General features: G+C 41.1%; 4 protein-coding genes, 2 long non-coding RNA genes and 1 pseudogene across 10 annotated transcripts in view; 1 reads left to right on the top strand and 6 right to left on the bottom strand.

The window, feature by feature from the left end:
• Window positions 1–15,715, bottom strand: part of LOC135337436 (uncharacterized) — a 29,152-nt gene extending 13,437 nt beyond the window's left edge. Inside the window, exon 1 of the mRNA XM_064533374.1 lies at window positions 15,570–15,715. Within this exon, the coding sequence (XP_064389444.1) occupies window positions 15,570–15,592 (23 nt within the window). The 5' untranslated portion in view covers window positions 15,593–15,715. The remainder of the gene's footprint in view (window positions 1–15,569) is intronic.
• Window positions 121–14,262, bottom strand: LOC135337154 (uncharacterized). The gene is made up of 9 exons (XM_064533056.1): window positions 14,259–14,262; window positions 14,112–14,222; window positions 13,577–13,780; window positions 11,147–13,374; window positions 10,794–11,037; window positions 10,629–10,703; window positions 10,465–10,569; window positions 10,049–10,390; window positions 121–312 (listed from the first exon to the last, which is right to left on the bottom strand). Exons 1-9 carry the CDS (start codon window positions 14,260–14,262, stop codon window positions 290–292), a joined length of 3,336 nt encoding a protein of 1,111 aa, XP_064389126.1. The 3' UTR covers window positions 121–289.
• LOC135337439 (uncharacterized) lies at window positions 3,142–8,694 on the bottom strand. Its single transcript, XM_064533377.1, has 10 exons — window positions 8,369–8,694; window positions 7,869–8,064; window positions 7,606–7,684; window positions 7,242–7,468; window positions 4,727–6,972; window positions 4,428–4,671; window positions 4,292–4,366; window positions 4,137–4,241; window positions 3,725–4,057; window positions 3,142–3,502 (listed from the first exon to the last, which is right to left on the bottom strand). The coding sequence occupies exons 5-10, from the start codon at window positions 6,935–6,937 to the stop codon at window positions 3,486–3,488; spliced, it is 2,985 nt and encodes a 994-aa protein (XP_064389447.1). The 5' UTR covers window positions 6,938–6,972; window positions 7,242–7,468; window positions 7,606–7,684; window positions 7,869–8,064; window positions 8,369–8,694; the 3' UTR covers window positions 3,142–3,485.
• Window positions 15,716–16,121: 406 nt separating the features above from the next.
• On the bottom strand, window positions 16,122–21,282 carry LOC135337208 (DNA repair nuclease APEX1-like; annotated as a pseudogene).
• Window positions 21,283–21,507: 225 nt separating this feature from the next.
• Window positions 21,508–22,335, top strand: LOC135337465 (uncharacterized). 3 transcript variants are annotated; one of them, XR_010395118.1, is made up of 5 exons: window positions 21,508–21,641; window positions 21,703–21,759; window positions 21,812–21,877; window positions 21,935–22,049; window positions 22,116–22,335. It is a non-coding gene; the product is annotated as an uncharacterized LOC135337465 (long non-coding RNA). The 3 variants fall into 3 exon arrangements; XR_010395116.1 differs by having other exon boundaries at window positions 21,516–21,641; window positions 21,690–21,759; XR_010395117.1 differs by having other exon boundaries at window positions 21,703–21,877.
• LOC135337431 (uncharacterized) overlaps window positions 22,274–27,518 on the bottom strand; it is a 58,839-nt gene continuing 53,594 nt past the window's right edge. For all 3 annotated transcript variants that reach the window (XM_064533368.1, XM_064533365.1, XM_064533367.1), the window contains one exon: window positions 22,274–22,565. In XM_064533368.1, coding sequence (XP_064389438.1) covers window positions 22,549–22,565 — 17 coding nt within the window. In that variant the 3' untranslated portion in view covers window positions 22,274–22,548. The remainder of the gene's footprint in view (window positions 22,566–27,518) is intronic.
• LOC135337473 (uncharacterized) lies at window positions 23,786–27,513 on the bottom strand. Its single transcript, XR_010395142.1, has 5 exons — window positions 27,412–27,513; window positions 27,252–27,356; window positions 27,125–27,190; window positions 23,955–24,026; window positions 23,786–23,897 (listed from the first exon to the last, which is right to left on the bottom strand). It is a non-coding gene; the product is annotated as an uncharacterized LOC135337473 (long non-coding RNA).

Genomic DNA, 27,518 nt, shown 5'->3' with positions numbered 1-27,518 from the left:
TTCTGGCGTACATGTTATAATTATTTTTATAATACAATCTATTCATGTACAATTATGTAACAGAAAAGTTGTTATTACTGAATAGTTGTTATTGTGATCTAACAATTCCACTGTACATTTGCATGAGAAAATTTGAATGTAATTGTATCTATGAAAATGGCTATATAATTTTATTGTTCAGTCAGTATAGTCTTCTTCGTGTGATCAAATCGATCATCCAGTAGGGGTGAATCTATGTCACATGCAATTTCTAGAGTATTTTGTACAATCCGACACACTACATGTGTAATCACTTCATGTCCAGTGTACGATCTGTACAATAATATAGAAACAATATGTAGATCATTTTGATAAGCTATAGGTTGTCATATCAACAGTGCACTAGCTGAGAGTGCAGTCTAGCTATATAGACACCAACAAGTGGAAATGTATATAATTATGAACAGAGTGATAATTTGTGCAATAATTGAAAACACACAATTGCACTGTCAATCCTATACTTGTACAACCTACTAGCTATGTACTCATTATGAAATACTTCTCTGGTGTGATTTCAGTTACATGCATGAGTCGGATAGCTACCGGCTCAGTTGCTTGTTAGAGGGGCAAGGAAAAGGGGGAGGGGCACTGATATACATGTACTTACTTTGGGTCAATTGCTGACAGATTTTATCAGCTGTGTCTCCTTTCCCCAAACTCAGTGCAATATCCAGTAGAGCTCTATAAGTTGCTTGAAAAGGATCACGTTCTTTCCAGACTTGCAGGCACTTCATCATGGCTGCTTGATTTCCACGTGATTCTTTCACATCAGCTTGTTTAGCAATAGCTAGCCCCATTGCAGTTGAATACATTTCCACATCGTCAAAATTTAAGGCCATTACGGGAGTATCGGAGTCCACTATTTCACGGTTGAGTTGCTCGTCAGTCAGATTGTATCGCCTCATTAGTTCTTGGAGAGCGATTTGATTACCAGGTGATCCTGTAGAGGGACAAACATTAAATAACCATACATAGATACATAACTAGCTACTTCAGGAAATATACCTAATATTCTAGTACGGACTTGATTATCTCCAGCTGATGTAGTTCCTACTCTCTGGACTGGAGCTGCTGAGTATTGGAGCCTTTGTGATGATAGGGACCCCTCATCTAATATAGGAGTGCATGTTCAGTTAGTTACAGTTTGGAAATTACCAAACCTAATGATGGCGTCTTCACAATGAATTCGGTTTTTGATAATCCATTACGCAATTGATTGATACTAGCCTCGAATCCAGGCCAATTAAAATGGATTCAAGGCTACAGTTAGGCCGCCCTTGAAACTCAGAACATGCACAAACTCCTTCTCCGCGGCCTGGAATCAAAGCTTGGCTTGGTTAGCTATCTCACATGATAGACTATATAAACGCAAAAGCGAAACATTATTGTTTTTTGGAACCATTAAAAAGGAGGGCCATAAGTCACAGTAAAAATCATTAATTTTAGTTGGTGCTATCTTATTTAGTTCCTTCGTGCACCCATTTTTTGTATGTTTTCTCGCCAGCACTGTTTTATTTGGCCATCTTGTGTGTGCTTAGAGAAAGAGCTGAGAAAGAGTTTGGTGATTCCAGATGGAATAGAAGTCATGAATAGTGGCTTCTTTAATGCAAAATTTCTCTAAGGATAGTCTCACGTGATACAGGTTTAGACAGGGGCCCCCCACCCCACCTTCAGAGCAGTTCTAAAATCGATTATCAAAAATCGATTTTATATTGGATGCACACGCCTATCACATTCTGCCTGAATTTTGTCGCAAACGGTGTTCCATAATGAATATACCCTCACCACAGACATGCCAGACACACCCTCTATTGTGTGTAAGGGGAATTCCATTACACATGTGACTGCATGCATGTTCATGATATTAGAGTACATGTACATGCATGCCGGGAGCATTACAAATGTTCTGACCCACCTCTGTCGTCTTGCAGTGATTATCTTGAGGAGCTCTGAAATTACTCTTCACTATAACTATTCTATAATAATGGTCAATAGCGATATATAGGCTTTGCATGTAAGCAAGAACATTTCTAGTGACAGTGCTTTGTTGCAGCTAATGCTAGCATTTAGTGTTCTGGTTCAGGTATTATAGGAAACACCATTGCACTCAGATAGTTGGTTGGTTACTCCAACATAATTTTTATCTGAACTTTCACATAGTAAATTATAATTAGTGATTATTCTGTGTATAAATTAAACAGTCGGCATGTACACGTTTTAACAGATATACCCAATACAAACATTTGGCACTCACTTAATTAAAATTCTGTACTATTGTGGTACCTCTCTCAACACTAGCTGCTTGAATTGTCAAGAGGCCTGGAATCGGCGAGGCTATACAACACAGATCAATCCACTGACATTAATGCAGTGCATACACAGTATAAGAGAGATCAAATGCTCTGTTTTCATGCTGCTGCATGGTGAAGATTACAAAACCACCTCACCTAATAACAGGAGAGTGGAGGCATTTGGCTGCTTTATACTTCTCACCTTGTACATTCATATATAATACCAGTTTCCATGCCACTAGTCTACTGTCTGCATGTACTGCACATTGTTCTGTATTGCGTTTGGTGTACATGTGGTCAGTCAGAGCTAAAGAGCAGCTCTAATCGTGGTGCACCATCCAACAGCTGTAGTGATCCTTCACTATCACAGCCATTGTTAACAAAACCACCAGCACACTGATTCAATGATGTCATGTGTTGTAGCACTACTGTAATGAATGTACGTTGCAAGCTCCGCTGTACTAAGACATGTTTTGAGTTAACGTTAAGAAGAGGCAATTAATTTATATAGTTGTTATGAAATATAGGTTCAGCTGTAGTGGTCATTCGCTATAATTATGTATCAAAACCTTGTTACCTTATTGTAAACGGGTACTATAATTTTAGCGAAATTTAGCGAATTTGTAATTAACGCTAAATTAAGTACGCGCTAATAATAAAAGGCAATTAAAAAATTCTGAATCTCATTAAAAAAAGTTTTTTTTTTCTTCTTTTTTCTAATTTTTTTTTGTATAATGTAATGTACTTTTGAGAGTACGCTAAGCAAGCTAGCCCTTTTTTCATCTGTATCTGACTCCAAACTTTCCATTCAACCTTAAAACTCATATACTTGTACATCTTTGAGTGGTAATGAATTTGCTACAAATCAGCCAAAATTAGTACCCTAAAAACAGAGAAAAATCTGAAAAGGCTAAAATAAGTACCCGTCTATAATAGTAAAATTAAGGTAACAAAAATGTATTAAGTAACCTAAAACGAAACATCACGCAATATCAACGTCTCTAATGACTAGTGGAAATCAGCGGTTATCCAGTACTAAAAATGGATAGCTATTTTAACTATAAATGAAGTGGCACACAATTATATAGGTACATGTCACTATCTGTTCTAATGAGTGTTTGTACAATCCGACACACTGCATGTGTAATCACTTCATCAGTCCAGTGTACGATCTGTACAATAATAATTATAGAACAGATCATTTTGATAAACTATAGGTTGTCATTATCACAGTGCACTGAGAGCGGCTGTGCAGTCTAGCTAAAATTATATAAGACACCAACAAAGTGGATATAAATATGCTCTATACAACTCGACATGAGCAAGATAGCTACTCAGTTGCTTTCTAGAGGGGAGAGGAAAAGGGGGAGGGGCACTGATACACATGTACTTACGTTGGGTCAATTGCCGACATATTTTATCAGCTGTTTCTCCTTTCCCTAATCTCAGTACGATATCCAGTAGAGCTCTGTAAGTTGCTTGTGAAGGATAACGTTCTTTCCAGATTTGCAGGCATTTCATCATGGCTACTTGATTTCCACGTGATTCTTTCACGTCAGCTTCTTCAGCAGTAGTTAGTCCCATTGCACTCGAATAAAGTTCCGCATTATCGAAATATTCGGCTATAAAGGGAGTATCAGCTTTCTTGATTTCACTGTTGAGTTGCTCGTCAATCAGATTGTAATGATTTATTAGTCCTTGGAGAGTGACTCGATTAGCGGGTGATCCTATAATTAGAGAGGAAATGAATTAACATTGATGAAAATACAAAATATCATAATAATAGTTATTCAGCAGTGAATTTACCTCTTCTAGTACGGACTTGACTGTCTTCACCAGCTGATGTAGTTCCTACTCTCTGGACTGGATCTGCTGAGTATTGGAGCCTTTCTGATGACAGGGACCCCTCATCTATAGGAGTGATTAGTGAACAACAGTGTTTGTAGAAGAAACAATCAAACCTGATGATGGTGTCTTTACAATAGATTTAGTGCTATTGTTTTTTGGCTCTTCATTCCTTTTAGTAGAAAATTCTTCTAAAAGCATAAAAAAAGATTTGAACGTATAAATGTGGCATACATCTCAATGCTAACTGACTTGTGTCTTCTTTGTACAGAGCTGTGTAGAGAGTGAGGAGCACTTTCCCAGCAGCTGCATCCTTCACCTCACACTGGTAGTGACCAAAGTCCTCCTCTCTCACACCCAGGAAACTCAGAGTGTTGGGCCGATCATCAGTTGTCTTGATCTGACGTCTGTAGCCCTCTTTGGTCCAGTGGAAGAAAAAACCATCCTCAGCAAACTTTAGCACCTCTAGTTCAGCTTCCTCACCAACCTTCTTGGTCTGTAGCGAATTAATTGGCATCATTAATACAATTAATGGTTACAAAAATACTTACCTTTCCAAGCCAGATCCGTTGTTCCGGTTTTAATTTAACGAGCTTCATAGAATCGTTACAAAGAAATCGAACTTTTGAACCATCGGAAATAGTACATAAATTAATGACGTCTCGTTTGGTTTTGTGATTGGAACAGGGACACTGGAATGCGATTAATGGAATCAAATTCTCATACAAAGTTTTGAGGAAATACAAAACGACAGAGAGTGCATGAGCGCAAAGGTCGTGCAGAGAAGATTCTGGATCCTCACGGGAAACTCGAATTTCGTAGCTTTTTTCGTGCGAGAGCAGAGTCACCTTGTGAACACCATCTACATAGAAAGGGACGCAGTTTCTCTTGACACTGTCTTCCACCAACTTCCACTTAAATCCGAGGATTTTATGGGGGCCTTGGGAAACTAGTCGAGTGATGAGCCCACAGAAGACTCCTGTTGGTACGTAACCAAAGCTAAATGTGATGTGGAGTGGTTCTGGGTTGTTGGTGTCTGGTGGAGGTGGGTTCGCCAGCTCCTCTTGTGAAGCACATTCCAAAACAGCCGGCATTAAGTAGGTAATGCGAACACCTTCCGCTGATGATTCATCCTTATGAGATATCGGGGACAGAAGTTTGACGTGCTCCAATAACTTAATGAGATTCTTTGCGGGAATAAGTTCAGACATTTCCACGTTTCTGCAACACATTTCAATGGATTTGATCGAAAACTGTCCTTTCTTAACCAACTCGGCTTGCTCGTAGTCGGTAACTGGACCTCCTGAGTGAAGCATTCGCATAGAAAGGAGAATAAACTGGCTGATGCTATCAAAGATAGCTTGAAGGGTGCATATCACATGACCTTTGAGCCAACCGTCATCACCAGGTACGTTGGTGTAATGGAGGATCGTACCAACACAGTTGTGAAGATACCAGAGACACACTTTTACTTCTTCTTTCTGCATTTCTAGCATTTCTCCTAATTCAAAGCAATCTTCAATTGTAGCTATTTGAAATTGTTTTCGAAGAAGCAATCCAAAAATAAGCCATTTCGGTCGAATTGGAAGAGAAGCATTTTTGAAACGAGACAAAATTATTCGACTTAAGAAATTACGAACGGGTCCGATGTCAGACACTTCAGTTCCATTGAGGTTATCAACTGAGAAGAAACAAGATTTTGAATCTGATTGTGTACGGGATCCGTCTAGAGGTTCGCTGTGCTTAATATTCTGCTCTTCTGATCCTGGAGAAATAATAATTTCAGGGAACTTTTGATAACTTTTTTTAAGTGCCTCATTTTTCTCGCTGATTTGTCTCTCGGGGTCAGTCAGCTTGTCTTTGTGTGTGCCTATCAAGGCTGCTACCGGTTTAACTTGTTTAAAAGTTGTTATTCTTTCTTTAAGAGCATCACTAGCTCTGCCAACATTAATAAGAGGAGTGGGATCTCTTGAGATGCAATGGACACTGGCAATAGAGGTGAGGATTTGAGAGATTGTGGCTTCTGTAGTGTGAACAGAATTGAAGGGATTAATTTCCATGCCATCTCGACTGAAAGGTATTTTGTACAGCTTGTCAAGTTCCTTACTGAGATCTAAGAACACTAGATACATGGCCGGATCAGTGCTCAGGGCTGGTAGCATTTCCAAGAAGCCTGGCTGACCTCCGATGTCATGAATGTTCAGTAAAATATCGCCAAGGAAATCGGCCATTTTGGAATAATCCGCATTTTTTATTAGCTGTTGTAATTCTGATTTTATTGATAATAGCTTGCTTCTTGGATGACTCATTGTCGTACGCTGAGCAGCTGTGGCTTGGTGTAGTGGTGATCTGCTTTCTTTAGGAAACACTTTTGTGGTATTTTTAGATCGAGTTCTTTGCTTGCGTATTAATACAGGAGAATTGGTTGAGGTTGCGATGCTTATCTTTTTGTTAGGAGTGGTTTCAGACTTAGATTCACGTAAGTAGCCAAACAAGAGCTTTGTTTCTTTGTCCGGTTGGTCAGGAACGTCTGGTCCGAAGCCGAGGGGAATCACCCCCATACGAGGGGGCGGGCTGTCCTCCCATGGAGTGGGCAGGGCGGCATGCAGAGGTGGAGGCTTTTCCGCTTCTTTTACTGCCAGATCGGCGATTGTCGCAACCACGGACATTTCGGTGAGATATTTGCTGCAAAGATAGTCGACGTTTTCAGCGGCTTCGTTCATTTTAGAGCGTGGTGTTTGTAGGTATTGTCTATTGACCATATCCGAGACTACCTCCACTGCTTCCTCTAGTTTGCCTTGAGGGGTGTGTGTGTGGGTTTGTGTGGGGGTGGGTGGGTGTGTGTGTGAGTGTGTGTTGGGAAGTGACACACCAAATTAGCTATTACAGTAAGCTGTTAGACAACGCTGCTACACTCGACAATGCAATGGTACACGTAGTAAATTCTACCAAAATGGAATACTTCACGCAAGTAGATAAACATTTAAGTTGTGATTGTTTAAAGAAATGCTTCACTATTTCTCCATACACCATAATCTGCTGTCACGATGAGCCACCTGCCCTCACCTGCAATACTTCATGTGCCCCCAGGGCCTCCTCATCTGTATCAGGGATAAAGTATCCAATGCAATACGAGGCTGACAGGATTCTCCTCGCTCTCAGCAGAAATCGGAAAATATCGTCGAGAAAGTTTTTCGCTTTTCCAGTTGTGAAAACACTGATTTTCTTTTGTGGAGTGAGGGGAGATTCTTCCCCAATCGCAGCGTCAGCAGATTGACCTTTGACCCAAACCACTATAAAGAAAAATATGTACACTGCAGTGTTATAATTATGTATAGTACGAAACTTCCAATGACTATATAATTATATTAATTACGGTTTTATATTTACTAAGCAGCTATTATAATACATGCACGCAATAAAATTTTACCTTTCTTGTCGAGAGCCAGTCCGAGTCTTTCCAGTTCTCTCATTTCACCAATCGACTCTTGAAGCAACTTCATTTCAATCTGACAAGGAGTATAATTATGGCTCATGATCCAAAAAACTAGTACATGATGTACTGTTCGTTTGAACTTGGACCTTCCAAACTCAAGTTACAGAAAGTCAAAGTTAACTAGCAAAATCGAACGCTAAACTTGCTTATAAAATTTGTTTATAAATTAGTAGAGGTTTTCACGCTCCACCACTTACATCCAGACTGTGTAGATGATTGTTGTATCTGTCATAATAATGCTGGAATCTCTTAGTGTGCGACTGAAGGTCCTCTGTAGCTTTCTTAACATAGGCAGCCTCCATGTCTTCTCTGGACCTCTCCACTGTCGTGTTGGCCTTCTCCTGAGCCCTGAACCGGTTAAACGGCTACGAAGGAGAGGGGGTCAATGGACAACTGCATGTCAAGAAGATAGTAAATATATTAGTGGTGGGGCTTAGAAAATCAGCTGCAGCTATAAAGGGAGGACGGGGGAGGAGGGATATCAATGGGCAACTGAGTAGATAGTATATACATACATGTAGAAAATATCTTGCACATGCCTCCTTTTCTCAACAGGCCTGTGTAAGAGGCTATAGGTACCACAGTACACGTATAACTCTGATAGTAGACAATCATGTTGTATAAGAGCATTATTATTTATATGGCCACGCTTTTCTGAAGAGCGTTTTTGAATGTAAATTGGCAATGTACGACTTACGTAAAGTATCCCCCAGTCCTGTGATTGTGTAGACTCCAGGTTTCAAGACACACCCAGCAGAAATCATGGCGACACTAGCGTTCCAGTTAAATCCAATTCTTATTTGAGTGTCCTCATTTCTATACTAAATCTCTCGCCATGTACTAATACACATCAAATAATAATTATAGCTACACAGCTAGTCCAACACCTTTGTGCCATAAGAATAATTAAACTTCTAAAAATGGACAACTATTTTCAACTATTTTCAACTAGCTATAAATACATGTCACATGCAATTTCTAGAGTATTTTGTACAATCCGACACACTGCATGTGTAATCACTGCATCAGTCCAGTGTACGATCTGTACAATAATATAGAAACAATAATTATATAGTTTATCAAAATGATCTACATATTATGTAGATCATTTTGATAAACTATAGGTTGTCATATCAACAGTGCACTAGCTGAGAGTGCAGTCTAGCTATATAGACACCAACAAGTGGAAATGTATATAATTATGAACAGAGTGATAATTTGTGCAATAATTGAAAACACACAATTGCACTGTCAATCCTATAATTATCAAAACTAAAAAACATTTGCAATGTGAACGTGCTAGGATTGCCAGGAAAAGAAAAGCGCGAAAAAGCGAAGAAACAAGAAATTCGGCGAGTGCATAACTCCAATCCGTTACAACGTCATGAACATGTACTGTTTCAATAAGTTATTAATAATTATTATTTTTGTTTTGGTACTTTTCCTGGCCAATCCTTTCACATTGCAAGTAATAATTATAGTGATGTTAATTATGTACATTTTTTGCAGGCTATAGTTATGTGTTTATGACTCCCTTACAGTGTTGAGCAAACACGCAAGTGTTGGATGTGTGGATGGGAGTATTCCAAGTTATATTCATGACCAGCAGATAAAGACCAATGACTGTGTGTTTATCCAATCTATATTTCGATTTTAAAATTCCTTATCAACAGTAGGCCACTCGACTGTACATGTTCATGACGTTGTAACGGATTGGAGTTATGCACTCGCCGAATTTCTTGTTTCTTCGCTTTTTCGTGCTTTTCTTTTCCTGGCAATCCTAGCAACGTTCACATTGCAAATGTTTTTTAGTGCATGCATCTAGGATAAATAGCATACATGAAGTGAGTGAATGGAGAGCTGAGCTGAAGAAAGGAGGTTTTGTGTTTATCGATGTCACAGCCACGCCCACCTCATAAGTTGCCATGTGCGTTGCTGTGGCAGTCATTTAAAGATGGCGGAATTGCGTAGGTAAGAAAAGTGGAGCCTGAGAGGTCATCTGCCTCTTGGAAGCGGATGCAATTCTGAGAAAAACGCCCATGGTCCGGGTTCTAGTCGACTAGAGGCTGTATCTAGAATCTTCTGAACATGTCTGTACAAGGAGGAAATGCTTTCCAAGAATGTTACTTACTTACTTACTTACTTACTTACTTACTTACTTACTTAGTCAGTCAGACGAAACGCGGTGAAATATGATTGAAAACACACAATTGCACTGTCAATCCTATAATTATGTACAACCTACTAGCTATGTACTCATTATGAAATACTTCTCTGGTGTGAGTTCAGTTACATGCATGAGTTGCATAGCTACCGGCTCAGTTGCTTGTTAGAGGGGCGAGGAAAAGGGGAGGGGCACTGATATACATGTACTTACGTTGGGTCAATTGCTGACAGATTTTATCAGCTGTGTCTCCTTTCCCCAATCTCAGTATGATATCCAGTAGAGCTCTGTAACTTGCTTGAGAAGAATTGTGTTGTTTCCAGATTTTCAAACACTTTAACATGGCTGCTTGGGAACCTTCGCTATGGTATAACCTCTTCACATCGGCTTGTTCAGCAGAAGCTAGTCCCATGGCATTCGAATAAATTTCCACATCATCGAAATATATGGCTAGGTAGGAAAAATTAGGGTTACTTATTTCATGGTTGAGTTGCTCGTTAGTCAGATTGTATCGTCCCATTAGTTCTTGGAGAGCGACTCGATTAGCGGGTGGTCCTGTAGAGGGCATAAATCATTGATTGATGATGTGACAATATCATACACAGCTACATGTATATAAAGAAATATACCTTTTTGAGTACGGAATTGACTGTCACCACCAGCTGATGGAGTTTCTGCTCTCTGGACTGGAGCTGCTGAGGGTTGGAGCCTTTCTGGTGACAGGAACCCCTCATCTATACGAGTGATCAGTGAATGACAGTGTTTGTAGAATAGTTCGTAGAAACAATCAAACCTGATGATGGTGTCTTTACAATAGATTTAGTGTCATTGCTTTTTGGCTCTTCAATCCTTTCAGAAGAGAATTCACCTGAAGCAGTTAAAATATTGAACGTAAGTGTGGCGTATCGTGACAATTGGCACACATATATAATTATACTCTCAATATATGCTAACTGACTTGACTCCTCTTTGTAGAGAGCTCTGTAGAGAGTGAGGAGCACTTTCTCAGCAGCTGCATCCTTCACCTCACACTGGTAGTGACCAAAGTCCTCCTCTCTCACACTCGGGAAGCTCAGAGTGTTGGGCTGATCATCAGTTGTCTTGATCTGACGTCTGGAGCCCTCTTTGGTCCAGTGGAAGGAGAAACCTTCCTCAGCAAACTTTAGCACCTCTAGTTCAGCTTCCTCACCAACCTTCTTGGTCTGTTGAAAACAAGGGATGCATGTGACTAACACGCGGCAAATAGTAAGACAGGCAAGTAGAACACATGAACATAATTCTACGTACACTAATATAACTGTACACACACACCTTTCCAAGCCAAACTGTCTGCTCCTTCCTCAAGGTAACGGGATTACTGCCACACAGAAACTGAATCCATACATCTTTCGTCAGAATACACAAGGAATTTCTATCCCTGCTTGAGCTGTGACCAGGACATGGGCACTGGAACGCAACTTGTGGGACTAGCTGCTCGTACATGCTCGTGAGAGTGTAGAGAACTACCGAGAGAACATAGGTGCAAAGGTCGTACAGGGAGAGACGGGCGTGATTTCGAGTAACTCGTATTTCGTAACTCCTTTCATGAGATATTAACGTTATCTTATTTGATTTCGCAATCAGAAAAGAGACGCAGTTTCTCTTGACACCATCTTCCACCAACTTCCACGTCAATCCGAGTATTCCATGGCGGCCTTGGGAAACTAGTCGAGTGATGAGCCCACAGAAGACTCCTGTTGGTACGTAACCAAAGCTGAATCTGATGTGGAGTGGTTCTGGGTTGTTGGTGTCTGGTGGAGGTGGGTTCGCCAGCTCCTCTTGTGAAGCACATTCCAAAACAGCCGGCATTAAGTAGGTAGTGCGAACAACTTCCGCTGATGATTTATCCTTATGAGATATCGGGGACAGAAGTTTGACATGCTCCAATAACTTAATGAGATGCTTTGCGGGAATAAGTTCAGAAATTTCCACGTTTCTGCAACACATCTCAATGGATTTGATCGAGAACTGTCCCTTCTTAACCAACTCGGCTTGCTCGTAGTCGGTAACTGGACCTCCTGAGTGAAGCGTTCGCATAGAAAGGAGAATAAACTGGCTGATGCTATCAAAGATAGCTTGAAGGGTGCAGATCACATGACCTTTGAGCCAACCGTCATCACCAGGTACATTGGTGTAACGGAGGATCGTACCAACACAGTTGTGAAGATACCAGAGACACACTTCTACTTCTTCTTTCTGCATTTCTAGCATTTCTCCTAATTCAAAGCAATCTTCAATTGTAGCTATTTGAAATTGTTTTCGAAGAAGCAACCCAAAAATGAGCCATTTCGGTCGAATTGGAAGAGAAGCATTTTTGAAGCGAGACAAAATTATTCGACTTAAGAAATTACGAACGGGGCCGATGTCAGACACTTCAGTTCCATTGAGGTTATCTACTGAGAAGAAACAAGATTTTAAATCTAATTGTGTACGGGCTCCGTCTATAGGTTCGCTGTGCTCAATATTCTGCTGTTCTGATCCAGGAGAAATAATAATTTCAGGGAATTTTTGGAGAACTTTTGTAAGTGCCTCATTTTTCTCGCTGATTTGTCTCTCGGGGTCGGTCAGCTTGTCTTTGTGTGTGCCTATCAAGGCTGCTACCGGTTTAACTTGTTTAAATGTTTTAATTCTTTCTTTAAGAGCATCACTAGCTCTGCCAACATCAATAAGAGGAGTGGGATCTCTTGAGATGCAATGGACACTGGCAATAGAGGTGAGGATTTGAGAGATTGTGGCTTCTGTAGTGTGAACAGAATTGAAGGGAATAATTTCCATACCATCTCGACTGAAAGGTATTTTGTACAGCTTATCAAGTTCCTTACTGAGATCTAAGAACACTAGGTACATGGCCGGACCAGTGCTCAGGGCTGGTAGCATTTCTAAGAAGCCTGGCTGACCTCCGATGTCGTGAATATTCAGTAAAATATCGCCAAGGAAATCAGCCATTTTGGAATAATCCGCATTCTTTATTAGCTGTTGTAATTCTGATTTTATTGGTAATAGTTTGCTTCTTGGTTGACTCATTGTCATCGTACGCTGAGCAGCTGTGGCTTGGTGTAGTGGTGGTCTGCTTTCTTCAGAAAATAATTGTGTGGTGTATTTAAACAGAGTTCTTAGCATGCGTATTAATACAGGAGAATCGGTTGAGGTTGCGATGCTTCTCTCTTTGTTAGGAGTGGTTTCAGACTTAGATTCACGCAAGTAACCAAACAATAGCTTTGTTTCTTCGTCAACATCTTTGGATGACAACCATTTTGTTGTGTCTTCATTAACGAAAGCAAGTATTTGTTTGCAGTTAGCAAGCAGTGTGCTTCTAAGCTTGGCTTTGTCTCTAGCAGAGTCAATGTTCTCAAACTCCCCCAGCAGTCGATTGAGTGTGGTCGTCTTGCCAACAGATGGCGGCCCAACAAGAAATAGCCTTGGGTAGCAAACATCGATAGTGTCTTCATCTGTCATTAGATTGTTGAGTATCTCGAGGTTTCTTTGTTGCTCAGTCATAACTATAATTATGGAGAAATTAGTAGAGATTAAGTTACTTTGATCATATGAAAAATAACAAACATTGAAATTTTAGCGAGAACCATTCGGCAAGTAAGCAGTTAAGTGTGGAGATTACAAATCACGGTCGTGTGACTACTTTAAGCTAAACTGATTGACTGGAGATCATTTGATAAGCACTAAAAGTAGTAATTTTAAGCTTACTTAGTCTGAGTTTTGTCCTGAGGTCGTCGGCCATAATCTCCAGTCCTCTCTGAGTAAGCAGCTGCTGAACATCCTCCAGAGTGGTTGTGCCAGCAACAATGGGATGACCAATGGTGACTTGTGCTCCCTCGAAAAGCTTCTGCAGAGCATCAGCCTCGTCTTGTGTGAGTGGAACAGCTGTTTGACTCCCAACACCATCTTTTCCTGCATGAATGTACAAGGAAGTAAATGTGACTGACTATAAATTATATATAGCTATGGTAAAGTATAGTTATAATTACTGTATGCATGGCGAAGCCTTTGCTGGCATGACATTTTTTACTTCATTGAGGAAAATGTACTCAGATAACAATTTACTAGGAATTCCTCGTGATAACAATTTCAGTTAAATATGTTCATAACGTCGTGCCTGGTTGCCATGAGTAACAGTTGTTGAGTCGTGTAAACATAACATTATGCACATCACTAATCTCTTTATAATGTATAGCTATGCCAATTATTTAGGATGCCGGTGAAATGTTTTTTCATAACTTGCCTGGTTGTCTAGATGATTCTTGTCGAGTCTTGAGGTAGTCAACAATAGGCTCGTAACCACGTCTCTCTTTAGCTATGTCAAGGGGTGTCCTGCCTCGCTTATCAGTTGCATCTGCATGTGCATGTTAATGGTCAAAAGATTGTATACACATTACATTTAAATAAACTCACTGATGTCACAGTTAGCCTTCTCAACCAAGTACTTCACCACTGCAACCGGATCGGAACGCGCCCATGTCTCATCTAAAGTTACAATATTGAACGGGAATGCAGTTGGTTATAATAATACATGCACTGTATTGTAAGGATCTTATAATTTTATATAGGTTACAAGGATGTAATAAAAGTCATACAGTTCCTTCCGTGTTCTTATTACACGTTTTGGTAAGGGGTCGTCCTGCATAATATTATAGCATGAGAATCCTCGTGTTTTATTGAAATATGCAAGCAACTCGCCCTCGGAGCTTCACCCTTATGCTTGTACCTGTATATTCCATAAAACACTCGGTCTCCCATGCTATATCTATTACATGCATATACTCTTATTTCTGGTTTGTTACAAACAAGTACTTTTAGGGCTATGTAGTTACTATAATCTCTAATTACTTCGACTCACCAATTATACGTAAAAGGACGCGACTGCAGGCTGCATGAAGTACAGTCTGGTTGTTGTTGTTACGTACATCTGAAAGTGTTCATAACAACAAATGTGTACACAGGGACAGACAAAATTATGATACACTCACTGATGTCACAGTGGGCCTCCTCCACCAAGTACTGCACCACATATAGGCGACCACGATAGCATGCATCGTGGAGTGGAGTATTGTTGTGCTGGTCCCTGGCATCTATACACAAGTGAATGTTGGTATCACTAATATTTAAATATTACAGGACTGGTGCATTTGTAAGGAACTAAATGTCCATCCCTAAGCCAGGCCCTCAAGGCCTCGAACGCATAGTTCGTGTACATAACCAACTCATTCAAAATTAAGAAGCCCAAGCCATGCATGTATTCCGTATTTGTTACAAATTAAACTGATATTAAAGTCCCATAAAAATATTTGCAATGTGAAAAATTGCTATATATAGGGTTGGCCGGGGGAGTTATGTAGCAACTGCTAGTGAATGGAAAACTACTCACCAGCGCTGCACTTGCAATCCCTGATCAAGTAAACCAACACCTTCTTATAACCATTCCTGGCTGCACAATGAACTGGAGACCTGCCCCAATTATCCCATCTCTCAGTGTCTGCTCCAGCCTCAACAAGTGCCTTCACTGTCTTCAGGTGACCATTACAACAAGCATTGCGTAATGGATAGTACTCGGGGTGGTTGGGGTTGGCCCCACGTGCCAGCAGGGACTTCACTTTGCTTACATCACCACTCCAAGCAGCATTACTGGCCTGTTTCCTGTTTAAAAGCAATAAAAATGTTAGGCTGTAAGACCATCACTTACTCAGCAGACTGTTCCTGTCCCATATTATAGTTTCTGCTAGGAACTCAGAGATGTGTGTAGACTGCAGAGAATTGGTTCACTGATTATATTCACTAGCTGGTATTCTTGGAATGATATGAATACCCTCACCACAGACATGCCAGACACACCCTCTATTGTGTGTAAGGGGAATTCCATTACACATGTGACTGCATGCATGTTCATGAATAAATCATAGGGTACATGTACATGCATGCAGGGGGTATTATCAGACATCTAAAAAAATGCCTGTTCTCTAACTATAATATTATGGTAAAACAGGCTAGTGACGACTGACATGCAGTGCTTTGTTTGCAGCTAGCTTTTAGTGTTCAAATGCTTCGGGTATATATTTGAGATGGGGGGGGGGTATGAGATACCATTGCAATTAACGCTAATTGGCTAGTCTAGCATAATTATTATCATAAATAATAGTGATTATTCTGTCTTTAAAATATGAAACGGTCGGCGTGTTACGAACCATAGAAAGGGGGTGGATCTGCAGAGTTTGATCACAATGGCTGCTTCGGGGCAGAGGTGCCTTTTAATTAATAACAAAATATTAATGACGACTGTGCAAACAACATGAAAAATAACATGTTTATACATACACACACACAGCTAAATTGTTGAACAGAATACTCATAATTATTATATACATGTAGTTCACAAGTACATTCACATAACGCTAATTAGTCTGCTGAGGCCCTAAGATATTGAAACTCCTCTTCCGGTACTCGTAAAATATGCAATGTTCCATCGGGATTCAATAGACCAATCAAACGGAAGCGCCTCTCTCCATCCGGTTGGTCGGGAACGGCTGGTCCAAAGCCGAGGGGAATCACCCCCATACGAGGGGACGGACTGTCCTCCTGTGGAGTGGGCGGGGTGGCACGCGGAGGTGGAGGCTTTTCCGCTTCTTTTACTGCCAGATCGGCGATTGTCGCAACCACGGACATTTCGGTGAGATATTCGCTGCAAAGGTAGTCGACGTTTCTAGCGGCTTCGTTCATTTTAGAGCGTGGTGTTTGGAGGTATTGTCTATTGACCATCTCCGAGACAACCTCTACTGCTTCCTCTAGTTTGCCCTGAGGGGTGTGGGGTGTGTGAGTGGGTGTGTGAGTGTGAGTGGGTGTGTGTGTGGGTGTGAGTGTGTGTGTGTGAGTGTGTGTTGGAAAGTGACACACCAAATTAGCTATTACAGTAGGCTGTTAGACAACGCTGCTACACTCGACAATGCAATGGTACACGTAGTAAATTCTACCAAAATGGAATACTTCACGCAAGTAGATAAACATTTAAGTTGTGATCGTTTAAAGAAATTCTTCACTATTTCTCCATACACCACAATCTGCTGTCACGATGAGCCACCTGCCCTCACCTGCAATACTTCATGTGCCCCCAGCTAGGGCCTCCTCATCTGTATCAGGGATGAAGTATCCAATGCAATACGAGGCTGACAGGATTCTCCTCGCTCTCAGCAGAATTCGGAAAATATCGTCGAGAAAGTTTTTCGCTTCTCCAGTTGTGAAAACACTGATTTTCTTTTGTGGAGTGAGAGGAGAGTTCACCCCAATGGTGGCATCAGATTGACCTTTGACCCGAGCCACTATAAAAAAAGTATGTAGTGTTATATGTACAGTACAAACTTCCAAATTAAGGTCATATTTCAATATTACTAAGCAGCTATTATAATACTTGCACACAAACATCGTACCTTTCTTGTCGAGAGCCAGTCCGAGTCTTTCCAGTTCTCTCATCTTACCAGTCGACTCTTGAAGCAACTTCATTTTAATCTGACAAGGAGAAAAAATATTGGCCTACATGATTTAAACACACCCCATTTTGATAAATAGACCTCCCTTAGAGCTACAGAACGCATCCTACATGAAATTGGACCTTCCAAAGTCAAGTTATGGGCACTCAAAACTAGCTAGCAAAATCAAAACTAAACTTGCTAGAATTATCTAGAGGTTTTTCACGCTCCACCACTTACATCCAGACTGTGTAGATGATTGTTGTATCTGTCATAATAATGCTGGAATCTCTTAGTGTGCGACTGAAGGTCCTCCGTAGCTTTCTTACCATAGGCAGCCTCCATGTCTCCTCTGGACCTCTCCACAGTCGTGTTGGCCTTCTCCTGAGCAGTGAATCGGTTACAGCTACAAAGGGGAGGGAGGTCAATAGACAACTGAATTTCATGGAATGGCCTCTAAAAAAGTATTTGTTGAATAAATTAAACTGCAATGGTACCGATTCACACTACAAAGGAAAAGGAGGGAGCTAGGTCAATAGACAAGATTGATATCTGTTGCCCATATCATTTGTGACATTTGTGTGAAATATGAACTGAAAAAGTTATGAGAACAGCAAAGCTAGTACACATAGCTAGCTATAGATGACAATCAGTTGTAAGAGCGTTTTTGAATGTAAATTGGCAATGTACGACTTACGTAAAGTATCCCCCAGTTCTGTGGTTATGTAGACTCCAGGGATCAAGACACACCCAGCAGAAGTCATGGCGACACTACAGCAACAAAAGATGAACTAGGTGCAGCCGTTTCCAGTCTAATAATTATGTTAAGCCCGTACCTGTTTACAAGTCATGTGATTGCATCCGTCGTTCTTCTGAATTGGAGCTCTATAAGGAAATATTGAAATCAGACAACAATGAAACGTATAATTATGTACAGTAACTCTAAATATTATTGTTCTATTGATTCTATACTCTATTCCAACGTACCAGTGTGGACAAGGCTTTGTGTTTCTTATGATCCAGCGAGCGTCTGCTTGTGCCTGTGAGGCTACCTTCTTTGCCTCGTCATCTAGTATGTGTGGTGTGTGTGGGTGGTGGATAACTAAGACAGTGTGTGCATGTGTTGGGTATTAGTAGCAGGATCGTGGACATGATAACACAGATACACTCTATTGCTAGAGTAATGCAGGAGCACTAACCAGCCAGTGTTCTTGGCTCTGGTGTTGAGCCGGTATGACTAGTAAGTGTACGCTCCAGAGAGGTCGGGATACAGGTGACGGAAGGTGTCCACGAAACCCTCCTCCAGTAGCTCTGTGAAGTCCTGTCTCTCCTCGGGCGTGAAACCAGCTGTCTTTGTGTTTGTCTTGAGGTTCTTTAAATCTACACGTAGATACACACATGCATGTACACAAAGTCAAGGCAAACTCTGAAGGTACCTATCTCTTTATGGGCCACATTGAGGTCCCCACAGAGAAGGACTGAGATCTAGTTTCTTCATGTACTCTCTGAGGTCCCTATCCCAGTCTTGCTTGTACGAGAGCCTCTTGAGGCCATCACCAGCATTGGGCACATCTATATACACAGGGCACAACATAACAGTGACAATAGGAATCTAAATAAAATCAGAACCAACTTACAAGATGTAAGGAAATAGAAGTGCTCATATTCAGCAGTGATGATCCTACCCTCACAATCAAACTTCTTAATTCCCAAACCATTGGTCACTGAAATTGGCTTCTCTTTGGAGTACAGCCTGCACAATACTTGTAACTAACCACACAACAGTTGGTGAATATGCCTCACCCCACACCGCTGTAGCCTTTCTTCTCTGCGGAGTGCCAGTAGACGTGGTAGCCAGGAATACCGAGCTGGTTCTGTGTGTGTGTGGGGGGGGTTGTGTGAGAGTGTGTGTGGGGGGTGTGTGTGTGTGTGTGTGGGGGGGGGTTGAGTGTGTGTGTGTGTGGGGGGGGGAAGGTTGAGTGTGTGTGTGTGTGGGGGGGGTGAGTGTGTGTGTGTGGGGGGGGGTGAGTGTGTGTGTGTGTGTGTGGGGGGGGGGTGAGTGTGTGTGTGTGTGTGTGGGGGGGGGTGAGTGTGTGTGTGTGTGTGTGTGGGGGGGGGGTGAGTGTGTGTGTACAGTGGCTGTCCTACCATAGGAAGCTCTTTCTCAATACACTTGGTTTCTTGTACACAGAATATGTCTGGGTATTCTCGTGCAATGTACTCCAGACCACCATTCTGTACACAGTGTATAAAATGCGGTTGGTTAATAATTGTAATTTTTGAGGACGGAGGAAACGATACCTTTATCCACACTCTGATTCCGTTTACATTCCATGAGCTGGTCCATGGTCTGAGTACATGTGACCAGTATCAGTTGATAACATAGTTGGAATGTATACCTCCAGTCTTTAGTTTGTCCCAATTCGATACCATCCCAGTTCGTCTTGTTTTCCTTGCCCTTCCCTTTGCTCACAGCCTCTCCATCAGTAGCTTCTGTCGTTTTGATTTTCTTCACAGGAAGTGCCTGGGGATATATACGTACGTACGTGGACACTAGTCTCGTGAATCAGCCGCACTAGGAATGTCCATCTGAGTACAAAGTACAAACTTTTTTGGTCAGGTCAGAATTCCGACCAGACTAATCAGATCAAGGATTGACAAAATTAAAGGAAATAAAGAATGAAAAGAAGCGTATGCAGCAGGACGCATTTATATTATAGCGCTAGTCAGCGCTACTGTTAGCCAGTCAAGGAGCTATGTTGACTGCACTAGTGCTGTACAACCTTTTTCTTGATCTTTTAGCAAGTTCTTGGAGCAAGCCAAACAAAAATTCATAGCTGCTAAGTCAAGCGTTCGCGGTTGACCTTTTGCATGCGTTGGAACTAATTGGTTTTGACACTGACGTAATGACAATTAAAATTCCATTGTGCAATAACCTCTAGACTAAAGTGGTGCTCAGACGGACATTCCTAGTGCGGCTGATTCATGAGACTACGTGGACACAATGTGTGAGGTGTGTGTGTCAGTGACGTACCTCCTCAATGGTGGAGCCAGAGCCTCCTCCTACAGCAGCAGGAGTCTCCTGGTTATGTGGGTGTTGGTATGAGGTAAAATAGCACAGTACTCAGTAGCTATATAGGTAGATATATAAACAAATACATCTCTACAGCTAGCTAGTAGTCTCGAATACCCGCCTCAACCTAAAAGCTTGAGTCTGGTCCAACTCACATATGAACTTTGTTCTGCACAGTCAGCAAAGTCAAGTGGACTACACGCCCACAAGCATAGTGATAAAGCCACAAGCCACCGCATGTTAGGGACAGAACATACACAGAGGGCTATATCAGACAGTGTATCAATTAAGGCTAGGAGTTGAAAGCCTACGAGAAAAACACTGAGCTTGAAGCCATCATTGCACAGAGCTAGAGGGCCATGAAACCATGGTCGACGGTCACATTCACATAAATGAGCATTTAGGCTGTTAATTTCGACAAGGTGTTCCAAAGGTCCTGTTGCTAGTATCATATCCTTACAACTCTCTCCATGAATTTTCCTACGTCGCCTTCTGCATGTCTGGGGCTAATTCGTAACAATCCATGCTGCTGTGGCGGTTAGCTATAATGATATTCATGTAGACTATAATTTTATTCATGTTCCACACCCACTTGTGGCCAATTAAATGTCCAAGAAATTCCTGGACACACTTATACGCCCATCCGTGGCCTCAAATCGAGGTTTACACTTTGCTCTTGAACCAAACCACAATGTGAGTTTGACCAGACTCAAGCTTTTAGGTTGAGGCAGGTATTCGAGACTAGCTAGCTAGCAACAGGCTATCAAAGTAAGTTCTACACTAGATTCTAGAACCTTTCTTTTTCTTTCTTTTGGCATAACTTGGACTGCAGATAGTGAGAGAGCTCTTGGAAACAGACGTAGACTAGACAGCAGTGGCACAACAACAATCAATGGTGGCCACATTGCATAGGGAAAAACCCTACCTGTAAGTGCAGTGTAGAACTACTGTTAGGGAATATCCCTTCATTCTTACTGCCATGGAGAGTGTTGTGATCAACTGGAACCTCCTGTGTCTTGTCTTGTCTTAGGAACAGTGCTGCTCACCAAGCTGCTCAGATTATGGAGTCCCCAAGCTATCTAACAAAGTAAGTTTACTATAATTATATAGTTTTAACACACGTATCTAGTTGGTGTATTGGTACGCCTCTGAGACTCCTGACTTGGTTAGCCTGAAGAGAGAAGTATCAGATATAAAGCAACAGTTGCAGCACGTTAATATGATGGTGAGATGAAACTTATGTATGGATACCACTATCGATTATATCTGACAGGACAATTTTTCAGATCATGCCAGACTTCAGAGGAGAATCAATCAGAAGGACAGAGAGCTTCAGGTGAAAGGTCTGTGCTATTGTAACTATAGCTAGCTACCATTAACAAAACATTCCCTTAGAGAAGGGTCAAGTCACGGTTGACGAAGCTGAGTGCCGTGTTGAGTGGAGGGAGTTCATTGTTAATAGTGAGAGCACATACATCCCTCTCTACCATTGCTAATTGTTGTCATGCCGTTTCGTAGTTGATAATGCATATTGGTGTCGTCATGTTGAATCGTCGGAGACCAGTTGCCATTTTCCCCACTGAACTGTTCCATCCAGTGTCTCCACTCCTGGCCTTCCCCACTGGACAACCAGGTCAGGTGTATATATCCATACCTCCAAGTGTGTGGTACCTTATTGAGTGTTTCTCTTTCTCTGCAGGTGGTATCGGCTGTCCTCTGTGGGCTGTAGCCTGCTCTCAGTTTAGATACTGTCATGCAATGTCTGAACGTTGTCTAGTTTTATTATTGTATATACTTTCATAATTATATTATAATTGTTTTTTGGTTTCAGTTGTTATTCTGGCGTACATGTTATAATTATTTTTATAATACAATCTATTCATGTACAATTATGTAACAGAAAAGTTGTTATTACTGAATAGTTGTTATTGTGATCTAACAATTCCACTGTACATTTGCATGAGAAAATTTGAATGTAATTGTATCTATGAAAATGGCTATAATTTTATTGCTCAGTCAGTATAGTCTTCTTCGTATGATCAAATCGATCATCAAGTAGGGGTGAATCTATGTAACATGCAATTTCTAGAGTATTTTGTACAATCCGACACACTGCATGTGTAATCACTTCATCAGTCCAGTGTACGATCTGTACAATAATAATTATATGTATTTTGATAAACTATAGGTTGTCATATCAACAGTGCACTAGCTGAGAGTGCAGTCTAGCTATATAGACACCAACAAGTGGAAATGTATATAATTATGAACAGAGTGATAATTTGTGCAATAATTGAAAACACACAATTGCACTGTCAATCCTATACTTGTACAACCTACTAGCTATGTACTCATTATGAAATACTTCTCTGGTGTGATTTCAGTTACATGCATGAGTCGGATAGCTACCGGCTCAGTTGCTTGTTAGAGGGCAGGGAAAGGGGGAGGGGCACTGATACACGTGCATGTATGTACTTACGTTGAGTCAATTGATGACAGATTTTATCAGCTGTGTCTCCTTTCCCCAAACTCAGTGTAATATCCAATTATAATTATAATTATGAAGATTAGTAGATTAAAAGCATTTTCGTAAAAAAGGAGTCAAGAGATGCTTAATTCAGAAAGTGCTTTAAGTTACTTTTATGAACGGAATCAAATGTAGCCAGGTAAAAAACTGGTTTAATAGGTCAAGCCGTACACGAGGCTATAGAGATCACGTGATAGAACACCTATAGCTAGCAAAAATCGCGTATTTTAATACTGCACTGGGATGGAAAAGCAGAGTTAGAGGTTGCGGTTTTTTTATGACCGTTAAAAAAGTGCTAAATCGCGTTTATAGATAAATTTACTTTGTCTGAGTCTTATCCTGAGGTTGACGGCCATAATCTCCAGTCCTCTCTGAGTAAGCAGCTGCTGAACATCCTCCAGAGTGGTTGTGCCAGCAACAATGGGATGACCAATGTTGACTTGTGCTCCCTCGAGAAGCTTCTGCAGAGCATCAGCCTCGTCTTGTGTGAGTGGAACAGCTGTTTGACTCCCAACATCATCTTTTCCTGAATGTACAAGGAAGTGTAGTGTGACTGACTATAAAATTATATATAGCTGACTACAAAATTATAAAATTATATAATAGCTGACTATAAAATTATATATAGCTATAGTAAAGTATAGTTAAAATTACTGTATCATGGTGAAGCCTTTGCTGGCATGAAAGTTTTTACATTGAGGAAAATGTACTGAGATAACAATTTACTAGGAATTCCTCGGGATAGAAATTTTATTATGCACATCACTAATCTCTTTATATATAATAATAATTATACAGCTATGTCAATTATTTAGGACGCTGGTGAAATGATTTTTCATAGCTTGCCTGATTGTCTAGATGATTCTTGTCGAGTCTTGAGGTAGTCAACAATGACCTTGTCATGACTCTCTTTAGCTAAGTCAAGTGGTGTCCTGCCTTGATCATCAGTTGCATCTGCATACACGTGTTAATGGTCAAAAGACTGTACACATTACATTTAAATAAACTCACTGATGTCACAGTTAGCCTTCTCAACCAAGTACTGCACCACTGCAAGCTCACTGGAATGCCGCCATGCCGCATCTAAAGTTGGGATTGCATTATCAATACAATATTGAACGGGAATGCAGTTGGTTATAATAATAGTAGACTCTCGTTAATCCGGTCACCCTTGGGACCATGCAGCTTGGCCGGAATAGCGAGGTGGCTGTATCTCAGGAAATAGCAGCAGCTTAAAAACGACCTTACCTCGAATCTAATGACTACTTTTGCGGTTCTTGTCTCAAGGATAATGAATCATTCTGTTCTCTATTTAAGTGTAATCCAATTTTATTTGCTAAACCATACCCAAACGTCATATCCGGCTGTAATATACGTATAAAATTACATTGAAAACCTTGTTTGGGACAGACAGCACTGGCCGGTAAACGGAATAGCGAGTGGCCGTACTTCAGGATGAGTTTTGTGCAGTAAACATATAGCTAGCATTCCGTGCCAAGCCAAATGGACGGTATAACGAGGTGGCCGTACTTCAGAGAGTCTATACTGTACATGCACTGTATTGTATAATTATATAAGAATTTTATAATTTCAGGGGCATAGCTAGACATTTGGGTTTTTGAAGGAATAAGCGCCGCGGAAATTTTGAGACCACGCCCACGTCATGTGCCATGCCCCTTAATTATGCCGGTTACACCCCTTATGGCTGCATTTTTGATAAGTCGTAGCTTCAGTTCTCCTCGGCCTCATCTCCTAAACTTTTAGTTTTAAGTACAAATGTACTACCAGGATCAGTACCATTGGCATTGACAGTGGGTATGAGCTCTGAGGTTGGTGGCTGAGAATCAGATTGTGGTGCATGCTCAGACTCCAGACTGCATATACATGCAGTCTGGAGTCTGAGCATGCAGTAGAGGAACTGGGCTGACAATCAGGTCTCAGGGGCGGATCCAGGAAAAATGAAAGGGGGGGGGCTAGTAGAAAGGGGCGAAGCCCCGTACAAGGGTGGTGGAGCCACCCAGGGGGTGAGTATGGGAGGGGGAGCATCGAGGCGAAATTTTTTGCTTTTTACAATTTGCTCACACTTTTACCTTTGAACTGTCATATTAATAAGTGAATACTGAATATGAAAAAGTTAATACAAAAAACTCGTTCTAATCAACAAAAGGATGTATACTGTAGACATCTACATTCATGCACTCTTGGTACATGAAATAATCACAATGCCTACCCAGACTGCACTGAGAGTGAGAGGAGATAAGGCTGCTTCCTTGCAACTAGCTGAAAAAGTCTCCATGTTGCAGCTCAACAGCATGCACAATAGCCTCCTTCACAAGGCCTAGGAAAAGAGGCCTGGGATATGATCGAGGTTACAAAACATTGCACAAGGAGCTGACTCAGCAACAGCAATAGTTGACCTATGCACTTTATTAGTTCTAGCTAGCTAGTAGTACAGTATAGTATAGTATAGTATGCATGTCCAGCTAGCTAGCCTACATCCTTTATATACTCTTAGTAGCTAGACTTGGCTATTGTCTATAGCATCTCTTAAGTCAGTGAGTCTACATGCAGATGCATAAGTAACAAGGTTGGTGGTAGTCTCGAATACCCGCATCAAGCTTTTAGGTTGAGGCGGGTATTCGAGACTAGGTTGGTGGCAAAATTGTTGTAACCTCAGACTAGCAATACATAGACGTCTAGGTAGTTTTTCAAAAGGGGGGGGCTTCAGCCCCTCATAATCACCCCTGGATCCGCCCCTGGGTCTCTTATCTTGGATTGCAGAAGCATTAATAATAGGCATTGAAATAAATCTAGGCTAGATATCAATCCATACTCTTGCTAGTCTCCAGTCATTTATAGCAGTATATACACTGTAAGATACAGTCTGGAGTCTGACTCTGAGCAGTAGTAGAGGAACTGGACTGATCTTGGTCTCTTATCTTGGATTGCAGAAGGTAACTACTATTAATAGGCACAATAAATACAGACTGGATATTAATTAGCCTCGATTCCAGGCCGCTTGAACAAGGCGGCCTGGTATACCTTGTATATGCGCATGCGTGTACATTACCCCAAAAAGGGGGTAATCCGTGTATTTGTGGATACTGTCAGTAAAATAAACCGTATACTATTTGTATTCTGATTTTACAGTCCGTTACATAGAAGTATTGTGCAAAGATGACTGAGTTCTTACGCCCTTTATTGTATCAAGCCAAGTCTCTACTTAACGACACCCTACACTGTAAGGCTACAGATGTTATAGGAAAGGCATGATGTGTTCCTGTGGGTCCCCTGATGAGGCTGTGGTAATATAGACCAGGCAAGTGTTCTGCTACTAAATCTTGCCTTTATGTTCGACAAGAAGTCATTGCTGAAGATAAAGAAGCTAATGATTACTCCTGAAAGCTTTTAATAAGCTTTAACTCGACACTCAGGAGGTTATTCACTCAAGATCTACTGATGTATTAAAGAGTCCACCACTCTTCCTAGCTGGCAGCTCTAGCTGTCTGGGAGACTTTCTTGAACTGTCTCTTTGATAAACAGAGCTAGAAGAAGCAACACTGCTGCAGCATAATTATTCTACTTTGATTAGTGTCTCTGAAAGCTGCCATATGCATTGTGGTCACATTGTCATACGTATTATTCCCTTTTGTAACTTTGTCCGTTTTTTTACAATTTGTGTGATGAAATTGTTGTCAATTATTTCGTGCATGCGCATACAAGGTATACCAGGCCGCCTTGTTCAAGCGGCCTGGAATCGAGGCTATAGATATTAATCTACTCGTGGTCAATATTAACTTCAGCACATGATCAGCCCCACCCATTTTTCAGCAAGCAAGTGGGTTTCTGGGCAACTAGGAAACTATTAAGCTACCCCCCTGAATTTTATATGGGTTACAAGGGTGTAATAAAAGTCATACAGTTCCTTCCGTGTTCTATTACACGTTTTGGTAAGGGGTCGTCCTAGCTGCAGAATATTATAGCATGAGAATCCTCGTGTTTCATTGAAATATACAAGCAACTCGCCCTCGGAGCTTCACCCTTGTGCTTGTACCTGTATATTTCAAAACACTCGGTCTCATGCTATATCTATTACATGCATATACTCTTATTTCTGGTTTGTACGAACAAGTACTTTTTAGGGCTATGTAGTTACTTTAATCTTTATTACTTTGACTCACAAATTGTAGATAGGTAGATACCACAGGCTACATGAAGTACAGTCTCTTTGTTGTCGTTCCGTACATCTGAAAGTTTTCAAAATAACAAATTTGTACACAGGGACAAATAAAATTATGATACACTCACTAATGTCACAGTGGGCCTCCTCCACCAAGTACTGCACCACATCTTGGTGACCACGAGAGCATGCAATGTGGAGTGGAGTACTGTTGTACTTGTTCGCTGGTGCATCTGAAATAACAGTCATTTGTTAACACATGCATTGGTATACGGATGATACACTCACTGATGTCACAGTGGGCCTCCTCCACCAAGTACTGCACCACATCTAGTTTACCCCAATAGCATGCATCGCGGAGTGGAGTATCGTTGTCATTGTTCAGTGCATCTGAA

The sequence above is a fragment of the Halichondria panicea genome, chromosome 6 (genome assembly GCF_963675165.1).
Source record: "Halichondria panicea chromosome 6, odHalPani1.1, whole genome shotgun sequence".
Taxonomy (NCBI): domain Eukaryota; kingdom Metazoa; phylum Porifera; class Demospongiae; order Suberitida; family Halichondriidae; genus Halichondria; species Halichondria panicea.
This window is presented reverse-complemented; position numbering and strand designations above follow the sequence as displayed.